At 40.7% G+C, this 13,246-nt stretch overlaps 1 protein-coding gene across 2 annotated transcripts in view; it reads right to left on the reverse strand.

The window, feature by feature from the left end:
* Positions 1-1,170: 1,170 nt before the first annotated feature.
* bcat2 (branched chain amino-acid transaminase 2, mitochondrial) overlaps positions 1,171-13,246 on the reverse strand; it is a 30,203-nt gene continuing 18,127 nt past the window's right edge. For both annotated transcript variants that reach the window (XM_060902240.1, XM_060902239.1), the window contains exons 7-11: positions 9,335-9,477; positions 6,589-6,674; positions 4,617-4,757; positions 3,752-3,826; positions 1,171-3,644 (exon numbers count right to left, since the gene is read on the reverse strand). In XM_060902240.1, the coding sequence (XP_060758223.1) occupies positions 3,600-3,644; positions 3,752-3,826; positions 4,617-4,757; positions 6,589-6,674; positions 9,335-9,477 (490 nt within the window). In that variant the 3' untranslated portion in view covers positions 1,171-3,599. The remainder of the gene's footprint in view (positions 3,645-3,751; positions 3,827-4,616; positions 4,758-6,588; positions 6,675-9,334; positions 9,478-13,246) is intronic.

Consider the following 13,246-nt stretch of genomic DNA (forward strand, 5'->3'; position numbering starts at 1 on the left):
GTCTCTCACCGTCTGCGTCTCTCTCTCCCCCCGTCTCTCACCGTGTGCGTCTCTCTCTCCCCCCGTCTCTCACCGTGTGCGTCTCTCTCCCCCCCCGTCTCTCACCGTGTGCGTCTCTCTCCCCCCCCCGTCTCTCACCGTGTGCGTCTCTCTCTCCCCCCGTCTCTCACCGTGTGCGTCTCTCTCCCCCCCCGTCTCTCACCGTGTGCGTCTCTCTCTCCCCCCGTCTCTCACCGTCTGCGTCTCTCTCTCCCCCGTCTCTCACCGTGTGCGTCTCTCTCTCCCACCGTCTCTCACCGTGTGCGTCTCTCTCCCCCCGTCTCTCACCGTGTGCGTCTCTCTCCCCCCCGTCTCTCACCGTGTGCGTCTCTCTCTCCCCCCGTCTCTCACCGTGTGCGTCTCTCTCCCCCCGTCTCTCACCGTGTGCGTCTCTCTCTCCCCCCGTCTCTCACCGTGTGCGTCTCTCTCCCCCCGTCTCTCACCGTGTGCGTCTCTCTCCCCCCGTCTCTCACCGTGTGCGTCTCTCTCCCCCCGTCTCTCACCGTGTGCGTCTCTCTCCATGTGCGTCTCTCTCCCCCCGTCTCTCACCATGTGCGTCCCTCTCTCCCCCAGTCTCTCACCATGTGCGTCTCTCTCTCCCCCAGTCTCTCCCCATGTGCGTCTCCCCCTCCCGTCTCTCGCCATCTCTCCATGTGTCTCTCCCTCTCCCCGTCTCTCTCCATGTGCCTCTCTCTTTCTCTCCCATCTCTGTCCATGTCTCTCTACTGCGTGTTGCTCTCTCCCCATCTCTCTCTCTGCCCAGTCTCGCTCCGTGTGTGTCTGTCCATATCTACCCCCCCATGTGTCTCTCCCATCTCTCTCTCTGCCCAGTCTCGCTCCGTGTGTCTCTCTGTCCGTATCTACCCCCCCATGTGTCTCTCCCATCTCTCTCTCTGCCCAGTCTCGCTCCGTGTGTCTCTCTGTCCGTATCTACCCCCCCATGTGTCTCTCCCATCTCTCTCTCTTTGCCCAGTCTCGCTCCGTGTGTCTCTGTCCGTATCTACCCCCCATGTGTCTCTCCCGCCCCATCTCTGTCCATGTCCCCCCCCAATTTTCTATGTGCAACCAATTTAAAACAGAAAACTAAATACAAAAATGCAATTTAAGTGTTTAAGAACACAAGCTGTTACATTTACAATGAAAAAGACAACGCTGTACTTTTATTGTAAAATCAAATGATGAGACATCCGACCATCCCGAACCGCTCACAGAACACAAAATACAGCTCAGCAAAACAACGGCCTTAATGCAGAACCACATGCAAAGTGAACAAAACCAGTCTCAGGCACTTGAAAGAAAAGAAGGATGGAGGGGGGGGGGGGGGGGGGGGGGGAGAGAGATTAGGAAGGGAAAAAGAGACAAACTGGAGTCGATTTCCTGAACTGATGATAAACTGACTCGTTTAGTTAACGATAGCAGTCATTGTGTTTTAGTGCAGGAACGTCATGGAGTGTTTTTATTCGTCCTCAAGTCAAGTTTAAAGCTGTACAGTACACTGCTTGTGAAACATTATTACAATCTTCCTGTATGCTACCAACATCACAGTTCAATATAAACATTTCAGCATCGATCTACATTTAGTCCACTGTGCATCTCCGAATATAATGGCATAAATAACGTTAAATCAGGAGTGTAAAGTCTGATTAAAAAAAAACAAACGCAACCTTTAAAAATAAAACAAGCCAACCAAAAAGACAAACTCGACTGCACTTTGTTCATTTCACTGAAATACTTTACAGAACTTGAACGCTTGTTTAAATGGCTGATTTGTAAAGTACACTGCTGAATAAATATTGGCGCACTTCATTTACACACACAAAAAGGGTGTTTAAAAAAAAAATCAAATTTTCTACTCAATATGAGAAGTCTCCCTTTCAGTTTCAAGCCAATTTAAAAACTAGAAAATTTATCTACATTTTGATATAAAAATTGTCCTTGTAGATCGGAAGTTATGAGAGGTTGTGAGATTTTTTTCACAAAATTTGTGGGGGTTTTCTCAAAAACTGAAATTTTGGCAGAAGAGGAATAAGAAAAAGCAGCAGCCGCCGCCGCCCAAGTAATATACACTACCGTTCAAAAGTTTGGGGGCGCCCAGACAATTTTGTGTTTTCCATGAAAAGTCACACTTTTATTTCCCACCATAAGTTGTAAAATGAATAGAAAATATTGTCAAGACATTTTTCTGGCCATTTTGAGCATTTAATCGACCCCACAAATGTGATGCTCCAGGAACTCAATCTGCTCAAAGGAAGGTCAGTTTTATAGCTTCTCTAAAGAGCTCAACTGTTTTCAGCTGTGCTAACATGATTGTACAAGGGTTTTCTAATCATCCATTAGCCTTCTGAGGCAATGAGCAAACACATTGTACCATTAGAACACTGGAGTGAGAGTTGCTGGAAATGGGCCTCTATACACCTATGGAGATATTGCACCAAAAACCAGACATTTGCAGCTAGAATAGTCATTTACCACATTAGCAATGTATAGAGTGGATTTCTGATTAGTTTAAAGGAATCTTCATTGAAAAGAACAGTGCTTTTCTTTCAAAAATAAGGACATTTCAAAGTGACCCCAAACTTTTAAACGGTAGTATATAATTAAAAAAAAAAATTAAATAATGCACTCACTGTGCACACACCCAACACACCCCTCTCTCCCTCGAAAGGAAAAAAAGTGCTAAAATTATTATGATTGACAATTGTAGGGCGCCAATTTTTGATTTTTTTTTTAAATGGAAAGACGATGTGTGTAAACGTTTCATTTAAACAGTTTCCCACACAACGCCTTGGTATCAAGTTCAAAATATCACTTACTGCATATGGATGTTGCCCCCCCCCCCCTTAAATAAACTCTTTCATGAAGGGTGTCAATATTTTTACAGTACACTGTGTGCTGCCACTACCTTGTTAAATTCCTGAACATTTTTCTTCTCTGCAATTACACATTTACAAAACATCGAAACCTCATTTTAAACTTGCTTTTTTCCCCCTTTACACAACAACAATAATAATAAATTTAACGGAGGTGACGCTAAACAGCAGATTGTTGCACTCGACTCATAATGTCTAAAAACGGTCATGTATACACTGGAAGAACACACAGGACAGGTTGTGCTTGTGGCTAGTGTTAGCTCACCTATAAAAACAAACAAAAAACCCCAACTAATCAGTAACCTTTCTCCAAGGAGAAGACGTGAACCTTATTGCACCTTATGATTTCCCATAAACGTTATTTGCATATAAATTTCACCTCACAGCTGCTCTGTTGCTACACTACTACTGAGGCTCGATAGATTTATTATAAAAACGATCACGCTTCTATCAGATAAACACACACGTGTGTTGGAGGTGTCATGGCGGTAGTTGTGTCCCCAACCCCCGCTTTCCTTATTGGCCGATTTGATTAATGACAGGCTCCCAAAGTGTCTGCTTCAGAACAATAAAAGCAATTTTAGTCCCTTAAGATAATAAGGCAAAGCAGAAGGTACAGGAGGAAACGGGAGAAGTGAACTGTGTGGAGAACCCATGGCTCCGGCAGGTGACTGGAGGAAAGGCGTCCAATCAGGCGACGATGACCGGCGCCCAGTCCCTCTTCGTGCGTCCATACTGCGAGTAGAGAAAGAGAAAAAAAAAACCAATGCAAGACAGAAATGAAGGAGTCCGTAGAGAACCGCTGATCCCTGTATCAGGAGCAGTAGTGTGTGGTGACCTACCTGGATATCGGTGAGCTCTTTGTAGAACCTGGTGGCGAGCTCAGGACCGTTCTTCATGGTTGGGATTTCAAAGTGCTAATCAAAAGATTAAGATGTAAACTTGAAGCTTTCCATATTTTTAGCATTCCAACACAAAGTCAGAGAAGCAACCCAGAGGGAAGGAGTGAGAGACGTCCATCCACAGCTCAGATGGACTTCTGCAGCCTGGACCTCCACAAAACTGGGCTTTATAGAAGAGTGAGGAGACCAAAATTAAAATATTTTGGACTCACCACAATGTGCTACATTTGGCCCAAACCCAGATTCAACCTCAGAACACTTCAGTACCAAGTATGAAGCACGGTGGTGGGAGCACCACATTTAACATTTAACATCCTTGGCCACTTGGATGCTTCTCTGACTATAATCCCCTCTTTACTCAATCACAAACATGTCCTCTGTTCCAGTTTTAAATCAATAATTTAATTTATTTTTTAAATTTGTAAATAATTTTACATACTAGGGGTGGAGTGATAATGACTAATACAGTGAGTCACAAAACATTTATAAACATCAAATACACACATTTGCTCATAAACCGCCTGCAACACAGCAGTGTTGTATTTAAAAGAATCATTTAAATACAAATATTTATTTTAAATAAAATTTCAAATTCTTTAAAATTATTTGAAATATTTTATTTAAAATAAATATTTGTATTTAAATACAACACTGCTGTGTTGCAGGCGGTTTATGAGCAAAAATGAATCCTGAAAAAATGAAACTGAATTATTTATTTTTAAAATCAAAGATGAAGCAGGAAGTCAGGTCTTCAGCTGCTTCCTGATTTTAAACACTGTCGGTTTATGAAGGTGTGAGATTTTACCTGTCCTCTATAGTACAGGCTGCCGACGGGACACACCACACACGCCGTCCCCGCGCCAAACACCTCCAACACCCGTCCTCCTTTCAGAGCGTCCATCAGCTCTTTCATGACCAGCACCCGCTCAGTCACCTTAAACTCATCCTGTCTCTCACACACACACACACACTTCACCTGTTAAGCATATTCCTACTACACACTAGCATGTTAAAATATATACAGGATTAATTTAATTAAAACAGGACCTTAATAAGAATTACGGCCATAAAATTCAACTGGGCATTTCATCAGTGAGCACAACCTGTCACGCCGGTGTTGGTGCAAACAGATAACCTGCCTTTAGGCGCAAATCAACGAATCAACCAGCCACACAACACAATCGAATAAGCCTTGCAAGACAGTAAAACAGTAGTATTATCTGAACGTGTATTCATGTAAGGGTTGTTTTACAAATCAGGGTACAAAGTTTGTGTCACAGGGGTCCAAAATTCAAATAAAAATAAATAAATCAAATCTGCACTTTTGGAAATTAATACACATATGAACATAGGCATGTGTAATAGTTTGTATTATAACAAGATTAAGTGTAGCTTTAAGCAGGGCTGGGAGAAACAAATGAAGTGATTCTTGGAGAGGACTTTTTTTTTTTTGACAATTCAGAATCCACGACTTCCACAGTGCTTTTAAATATAAGGCTGTAAGCTTTGTGTTAGTTGTCTCTAATATTTATGTCCCAATATCTTGACCACATTTTAGGATGAAAATCATTTTAGATATGTTATTTTATATTGAAAAATTAGCTGTCTCGGAGAGGACTTTTTTTTGACACAATTACAGATTAATCTGATCAAAATAGTCTGAAAACTTACTGGCATTCAACATTAAAACTTAACTATGTTCCCAATGATATGGAACCAAATATGTGTTTTATGGTATAAAGAATGATGTAAGTGCATCCCTTTTAGAGCTACCTGTGGTCAAAAAAGCACTTTTTCTAAATGACACGAGTGATTTTGCTAAATGACATATTGCCATACATTCACCAAAAATAACGTTATCACCAAATTTTTGTTTTGCATGGTAAATAGAGCTATCACAGGGCTACAATAAACAACCAAGTTTATTTAGTCAAGCCTTTTGATATTGAAGTGTTAAATGTGATTTTTAGCTTGCATACCCTGATTGTAAAACAACCCGTAAAGAATTAACTAGCAGCTGTTAAAGTTGTCTTTTGGTTTGTGTTTAAACAGAGAGAATGATAGGACACTTGATATCAACAGATACCATTCCAGACTATGGGACCTTGGAAACGAACATTAAAATTTTCCATAATTTGTTCTCACTTTAAGAAGATACGCAGGATGATCATTTTGCAGCATGCCTTGTATTATAGGTGCGCACACGTAAAGAAACGTAGAGCAAAAATGGCTTAAAAAAATTAAAATACTATAAACAGCAGGAAGCCATAATAAAGCAATATAACAGTCAATATTTGGTGTGAGACGACCCTTTGCTTTAAATAAATTTTAAAAAATAATCGTCTCCGGTCCAGTGAGTGCAGTTTTATGTGGAAATGATCTGTAGGTTTTCCTGAGCATCTTACAGAACCAGCCACAGTTCTTCTGGACACTGACTGTCACACTCACTTCTTCATTTTACACCAAAACCCAGCAGCCTTCATGTTTTGTTTTCATCTGAAAAGTGCTCTTATGGAATATGCTGCTCAGATACAAACTTTTATTTTTTTCTGTAATGTTTAATTTTGTGCTGGAAAAAAACAAACAAACAAACAAACAAACCCTGAACGTTTGGACTCGAAAATGTTTTTGTAATGTTGTGACTCAATAATATAGAAGTCATAAAATAGAATTCTATAACAAAGTTTGCATAGAAAAAAAAAAAAAAAAGTAGGGGGCTTAGACTTTTGCATAGTACTGTATTTTGTCATCTCCTGCTCTCTCACACACACACTCACCCACTCCCTGGCCAGGTCCAGTAGAGACTGTCGGGTGACTCCGGGGAGAATGAGGCCATCTAATGGCGGAGTGACCAGCTCTCGCTCTGCACACAGATAAAGTCTGATCACAATCTCCACTTCTCTACTGCCGGTGCTTCGCTTTACTGAACTCACTCTCGTCATTTTAGGAAACTTTCATCATTCAGAGATGCACACCTCAACTTTGTCATCTGAAATTATCAATATTAAAAACCAAGTGCGGGTGGCACAGTGGTGTAGTGGTTCGTGCTGTCGCCTCACAGCAAGAAGGTCTGGGTTCGAGCCCCGTGGCCAGCGAGGGCCTTTCTGTGCGGAGTTTGCATGTTCTCCCCGTGTCCGCGTGGGTTTCCTCCGGGTGCTCCGGTTTCCCCCACAGTCCAAAGACATGCAGGTTAGGTTAACTGGTGACTCTAAATTGAGCGTAGGTGTGAATGTGAGTGTGAATGGTTGTCTGTGTCTATGTGTCAGCCCTGTGATGACCTGGCGACTTGTCCAGGGTGTACCCCGCCTTTCGCCCGTAGTCAGCTGGGATAGGATCCAGCTTGCCTGCGACCCTGTAGAACAGGATAAAGCGGCTACAGATAATGAGATGAGATGAGAAAAACCAAGTAAATGATAATTACATTTAAAAACACCTCCATGTTAGTTGTACCAATTTATCCCTAAGGTGACATTTAGGTTTACTAAGTTACAGTGATGCTTGAAAGTTTGTGAACCCTTAGGAATTTTCTATATTTCTGCATAAATATGATCTAAAACATCATCAGATTTTCACACAAGTCCTAAAAGTAGATAAAGAGAACCCAGTTAAACAAATGAGACAAAAATATTATACTTGGTCATTTATTTATTGAGGAAAATGATCCAATATTACATATGAGTGGCAAAAGTATGTGACCCTCTAGGATTAGCAGTTAATTTGAAGGTGAAATTAGAGTCAGGTGTTTTCAATCAATGGGATGACAATCAGGTGTGAGTGGGCACCCTGTTTTATTTAAAGAACAGGGATCTATCAAAGTCTGATCTTCACAACACATGTTTGTGGAAGTGTATCATGGCACGAACAAAGGAGATTTCTGAGGACCTCAGAAAAAGCATTGTTGATGCTCATCAGGCTGGAAAAGGTTACAAAACCATCTCTAAAGAGTTTGGACTCCACCAATCCACAGTCAGACAGATTGTGTACAAATGGAGGAAATTCAAGACCATTGTTACCCTCCCCAGGAGTGGTCGACCAACAAAGATCACCCCAAGAGCAAAGCGTGTAATAGTCGGCGAGGTCACAAAGGACCCCAGGGTCACTTCTAAGCAACTGAAGGCCTCGCTCACATTGGCTAATGTTAATGTTCATGAGTCCACCATCAGGAGAACACTGAACAACAAATGGTGTGCATGGCAGGGTTGCAAGGAGAAAGCCGCTGCTCTCCAAAAAGAACATTGCTGCTCGTCTGCAGTTTGCTAAAGATCACGTGGACAAGCCAGAAGGCTATTGGAAAAATGTTTTGCCTGTGTGCAGGACTGATTAGCAGTTACCGGAAATGTTTAGTTGCAGTTATTGCTGCACAAGGGGGTCACACCAGATACTGAAAGCAAAGGGTCACATGCGTACTTTTGCCACTCACATATGTAATATTGGATCATTTTCCTCAATAAATAAATGACTGAGTATAATATTTTTGTCTCATTTGTTTAACTGGGTTCTCTTTATCTACTTTTAGCACTTGTGTGAAAATCTGATGTTTTAGGTCATATATATGCAGAAATATAGAAAATTCTAAAGGGTTCACAAACTTTCAAGCACCACTGTATATCATTATTCTAATTTGCATTGGCTCCGCCCTGTATTTAGCACTTCTACCTAAAAACGTCCCAAATTATATTTTACATAAAGATGTGGGGTGGGGGAGGGTAGAGCTCCTTAATAGAGGGCAAACAAACTCGAACCTTTTCCCTTTTCTTTGCGTCTCCCAGGAACAGGAACTCATTAAGCACGTCTGTGTAAGTGCTTTGGTTTTAAGTCACAAGGTCTGTAAATGTTCGATTCCCGACCTTTTAGAGTGCAATTTATCAGCGAGTGTGTGATCTCTGGTCATTAATGTGATCTCCACGACTTCCACCATGAAAAATGACACGCATCATGGGGACTGTGCGAGATCCTGCAAGGTTTTTATTTATTCAATCTTTAAGACTGTTTATTTAATATTTGTCGTCTACCCAAGGTCTTAGTAAGTCAAATCCAAGTTTAATGTGTTTCTCTCAATGGATATAAAACACACTGATGCATACATATTACTGTATACACAGTTTTATATCCTCGTCTTGTCATTTCCTGTCTCTTATCTACTGCTGCAGTAACACTGGGAATTTATGGGATCAAGTGTTCTCTCTCAGCACAGAGAGTAATTTACACACGTCACCTTGGGCTGTGTGCATTCTAGTGACAAAGGGGTGTGTGTGTTTGTTTTATATTAGTGTTCCTTCCACATTAAAATTTTCCACGTTCTGTTCTCCTGATCAGTTTTAAAGGTCTGTAGCTAATCATCAGAAAGGAAGAGATGAAACACTTTAGTGAGATTGAATCAGAGCAGAGAACAACAGATGGTTTGGGGGTTGAGGACCCAGACTTTTTGCTTTTCTCCTCAAGACATTTTTGGAAATTTCCATACTGCCATTCCAGACCCATGGACTACTCATACATGTGTATCCTATGTGCGCACACACACACCTCCTTTCTCATTAGTCCAGTAGATGAAGAGATTCATGGTGCCGACCTCTGTGATCTCCTCGCTATCGCCGTACAGCCACAGCACCTGCTGACAGCCCTGCTTCACTGCCTTGCTCTGGATGGCTATCGTAGGCCCATAGTTACTGAAGAAGAAAACCCACATGGAAAATGACAGTCTGCATGCTTAAGTCCATATTTAACTGCTCCGATCAAATACAACCAACTTAAAATCAGCAAATATGACAAAATCAGGTAAGGCGGCACAGTGGTGTAGTGGTTAGCGCTGTCGCCTCAAAGCAAGAAGGTCCGGTTTCGAGCCCCGTGGCCGGCGAGGGCCTTTCTGTGTGGAGTTTGCATGTTCTCCCCGTGTCCGCGTGGGTTTCCTCCGGGTGCTCCGGTTTCCCCCACAGTCCAAAGACATGCAGGTTAGGTTAACTGGTGACTCTAAATTGAGCGTAGGTGTGAATGTGAGTGTGAATGGTTGTCTGTGTCTATGCGTCAGCCCTGTGATGACCTGGCAACTTGTCCAGGGTGTACCCCGCCTTTCACCCGTAGTCAGCTGGGATAGGCTCCAGCTTGCCCTGCACAGGATAAGCAGCTACGGATAATGGATGGCAAGAATATGATGAAATCACATGTCTGGGGAAGCGATGGCCAAACGGTTAGTGAAACAGCTTTGGGACCAAAAGGTTGCTGGTTCAATTCCCTGAACCAGCAGCTTTAGCTCAGGTGTTTTCCTTTAGCCAAACTATATTTCACATTTTACTGCGTCCCACAAACCTCCAGCTCGCTCCATGAATCAGTGAGTAATAAGAGAGAGAGTTTAATCCCTGTTAATCCACCTCAGCTTTACAGGTTTGCGCAGCAACGATATGCTAGTATGAAAAGCGCCTGTGTGTGTGTGTGTGTGTGTAGGGGGGATTGGGTTGAAACAGCATTGCAACAGACTTCTACTTTACTGAGTGCAAATCTTGGTTTTTACCTCCTTAATGAGAACACTCGTATTACTCTAAAGCAAATTCAATATAAAAATAAATAAAAATTGTGTGCACAGAGTTTACATCTGCAAAGAAAACAATTATAAAAAACACTCCTGAGATCTGTATGAAGTCCTTTTGGATCCATAGCTTTAATAATGCTGCTAATCTTGAACACACTACTGCACAACTAAATAAACCTAGACCAGCAACTGGAGAAGCCCGGGAAACCTTCTCATCAAATATCGTTTCTTGGATGAGACAGTAACTACTGTACTGTACACCTGCCAATGCATCTGCACTGCAATATTATTCCTTTCCCCCACCTTTCTTTCAAAGAGTTGTTTGCCATTTCTGTATACAACGACTATGGATATGTCTGTAACCCACCCACTGCAAATTTGGAAAAAAATTAAATAAAAACTTGGATATCACAAAATAAAAAAATGTTTACATATAAAAAATAAATAAAGGTCTGGAAAAAATTAAGGTTCAGAAAAAGTTAAAAAAAAAAAAAAAAAAGGAGGGACATGGAGGGAAGGGAAAAAAAAAAAAAGCCTGAAATGAGGACAAAAAAAGTCAGCAGCAACTGGGGAAAAAAAAAAAAAAAAAAATGATCGGGGGAAGAAAAAAAAAAAAAAAATCAGAAATGAGGGAAAGAGCACAATTAGAAAGAAGAAAGCATGAATTGAACAAAAATAACCAAAATAGATTTTTTTGCTGATTGCCACTGACAGAATTAAAAAGATAAAAAAGGGCAGCATGAACAGCTGGAGAGGAAAAAGCAGTCAGAAAACAAACATACATAAAATATCACAAACAAATAAATAAATGTCAAAGAATTTGGGGGGAGGGGGGGGGGGATTATACACACGCGCACACCTCCAAGATCAGGGATCCCAGCAGTAATTGAAAAAATAGAGGAATGTAAGAAACTACCAGCAGGGGTCAAGGGGGCTGCCTGAAACTGTTGAGACTAACATTTAAAGATGCTATAGAACACATTTTTACATAGATTTAACATAGAAAAGCAACAGAATTTAACCATAATGTGTATCTATTTGATGGCATATTTTGTAATCAACGACATAAGTGGCAAAAAAAAAAATTATTTATAAAAATTAGATGAAAATGTAGCTTTGAAGAATATACTTCTTCTAACCCGGACACTGTTCCGCTATCTCTTTTATGGACGATATCTTTTTTCCACGACATATTCAGGGCTGTGAAATTGTAAATAAGAAATCCGAGGAAAAGGGGGGGTCTGGGGGCACAGCCCCCCCAGCATAAGCCGGGGGTCTGGGGCCTGCAGGGCCCCAGACACCAAGCCATTTTAGGTGTTATATGGTGTATTCTGAGCATTTCCTGCAAGTAAAAAATTGATCTCAACAAGTAAATATTTGACTAGTCTTGGTCTTCATTTTGCCATATAAAATACCTATCAACAGTTTTCTCTTTTAAAATGAAAGATCCATGTAAAATACCTTGAAATATCTAATAAGTGCCTATGTATTTTATCTCAATCAAAATAAAAGTTAAAAAAAAGTGTAAATAATTTAAAGAAATGTTAATCAAAGAAAACTTTGATAGGCCTTTCAAAATGACATTGTGAAAAATCATGCTCAATATTTAAGTGAGAGATACCTGTTGTCTTCCAAATTACACTTAATTCTTGTATTATGTCCTGGCTTTTTCCAAGAATCTGTCACAATGTCTCTTGTCTACAGAGCAAAAGTTTAAAAAAACTAAATGTTTCTATCTAATATATTATTTACATCTTTTCTTTTACTTCTGGCTCCTTCTATTCCTCTTTGCATCACTCCCAGCTATTTCTTTCAATTCATCTTTCAGTAAGGCTATTAGTTATTAGTTCTATAGTATTTGCATTCCTCTATTAAAGCTATTTACAAAATGTTCATAGTCTGTCAAACAGCATCTAATGAAAGTCTTTTAATTTTCTTTTCTTTAACACCATCTCTTTCAGTTTTGCAAACTTGTTCTTTTTCATCTTTTCCTTCAGTCTGTCTGTGTGTTCTTTTCTAGCCCTCTTTGCATCTCTCTCAAACACCTCCTTAGCTTTCCTTTTTGATGGCATCTTATCCATGTCTGATCTTACACCCAGTAAGTACAAAATTCACGTACGCGGTGCCAAGTCACGCAATAGCTATTTTTAGCTCTGTCACTCGCAGTCAAGACGTGTTCCACACTCAGCTGGCAAAAAACTCCGCGAGTCCGGCTGTATTGAGCCGCCGGTCTCGTGCAAGGCGATTAAAACCGACTAGACCCCCCAGTGATTTTTAATGCAAAAATAGACGTTTTGTGAAGATATTTTTCACGACAGAATCCGCGGAAATTTCACAGCCCTGCATATTGACTTAAGTTCAACGCATTAGAAACAAAAGCATGAACAGAGTTAAAACACATTTTCTAGCAAATGGGCGCAGCCATATTGTTTTCTCGTTCTATCACGTACAGTCTCGCAGTATTTACATCAATTTAACTTCTGAGTGTTCCCGAATGTCAACGAGAACAAACGAAGCTGACAAACATCGCTAAACAAGCAAACCAAATCAGAACGTATTCTGCTGGTCATTTTACTTAAACATATTTTTAACGGATATACAAGAGATTTAAAAAAAAAAAAAAAATAAAAAAAAAAAAAAAAACACCACTCACACCACTTTGGCTAGAAAAATAGCGGAATTCCGCTAAATAGCGGACGTCTGGGATCCCTGCAAGATTATTGTACGATATGTTGTGCTCACCATTATTTCCAGGGTGACAAGAATAGTTGCACATGTTTTTCTTGAAAAATTTCGTTAAAAATAATTATGGATTTGTTTTTCTCTGAATAAATTTATTTCAATTAAAAGGTCGGATTTCTCATTTTTTCAGTGCGAGATGAAACGACTTCACCAAAAGGTGATTGATTTTT

This window comes from Neoarius graeffei, chromosome 20, assembly GCF_027579695.1.
Source record: "Neoarius graeffei isolate fNeoGra1 chromosome 20, fNeoGra1.pri, whole genome shotgun sequence".
NCBI classification, from domain to species: domain Eukaryota; kingdom Metazoa; phylum Chordata; class Actinopteri; order Siluriformes; family Ariidae; genus Neoarius; species Neoarius graeffei.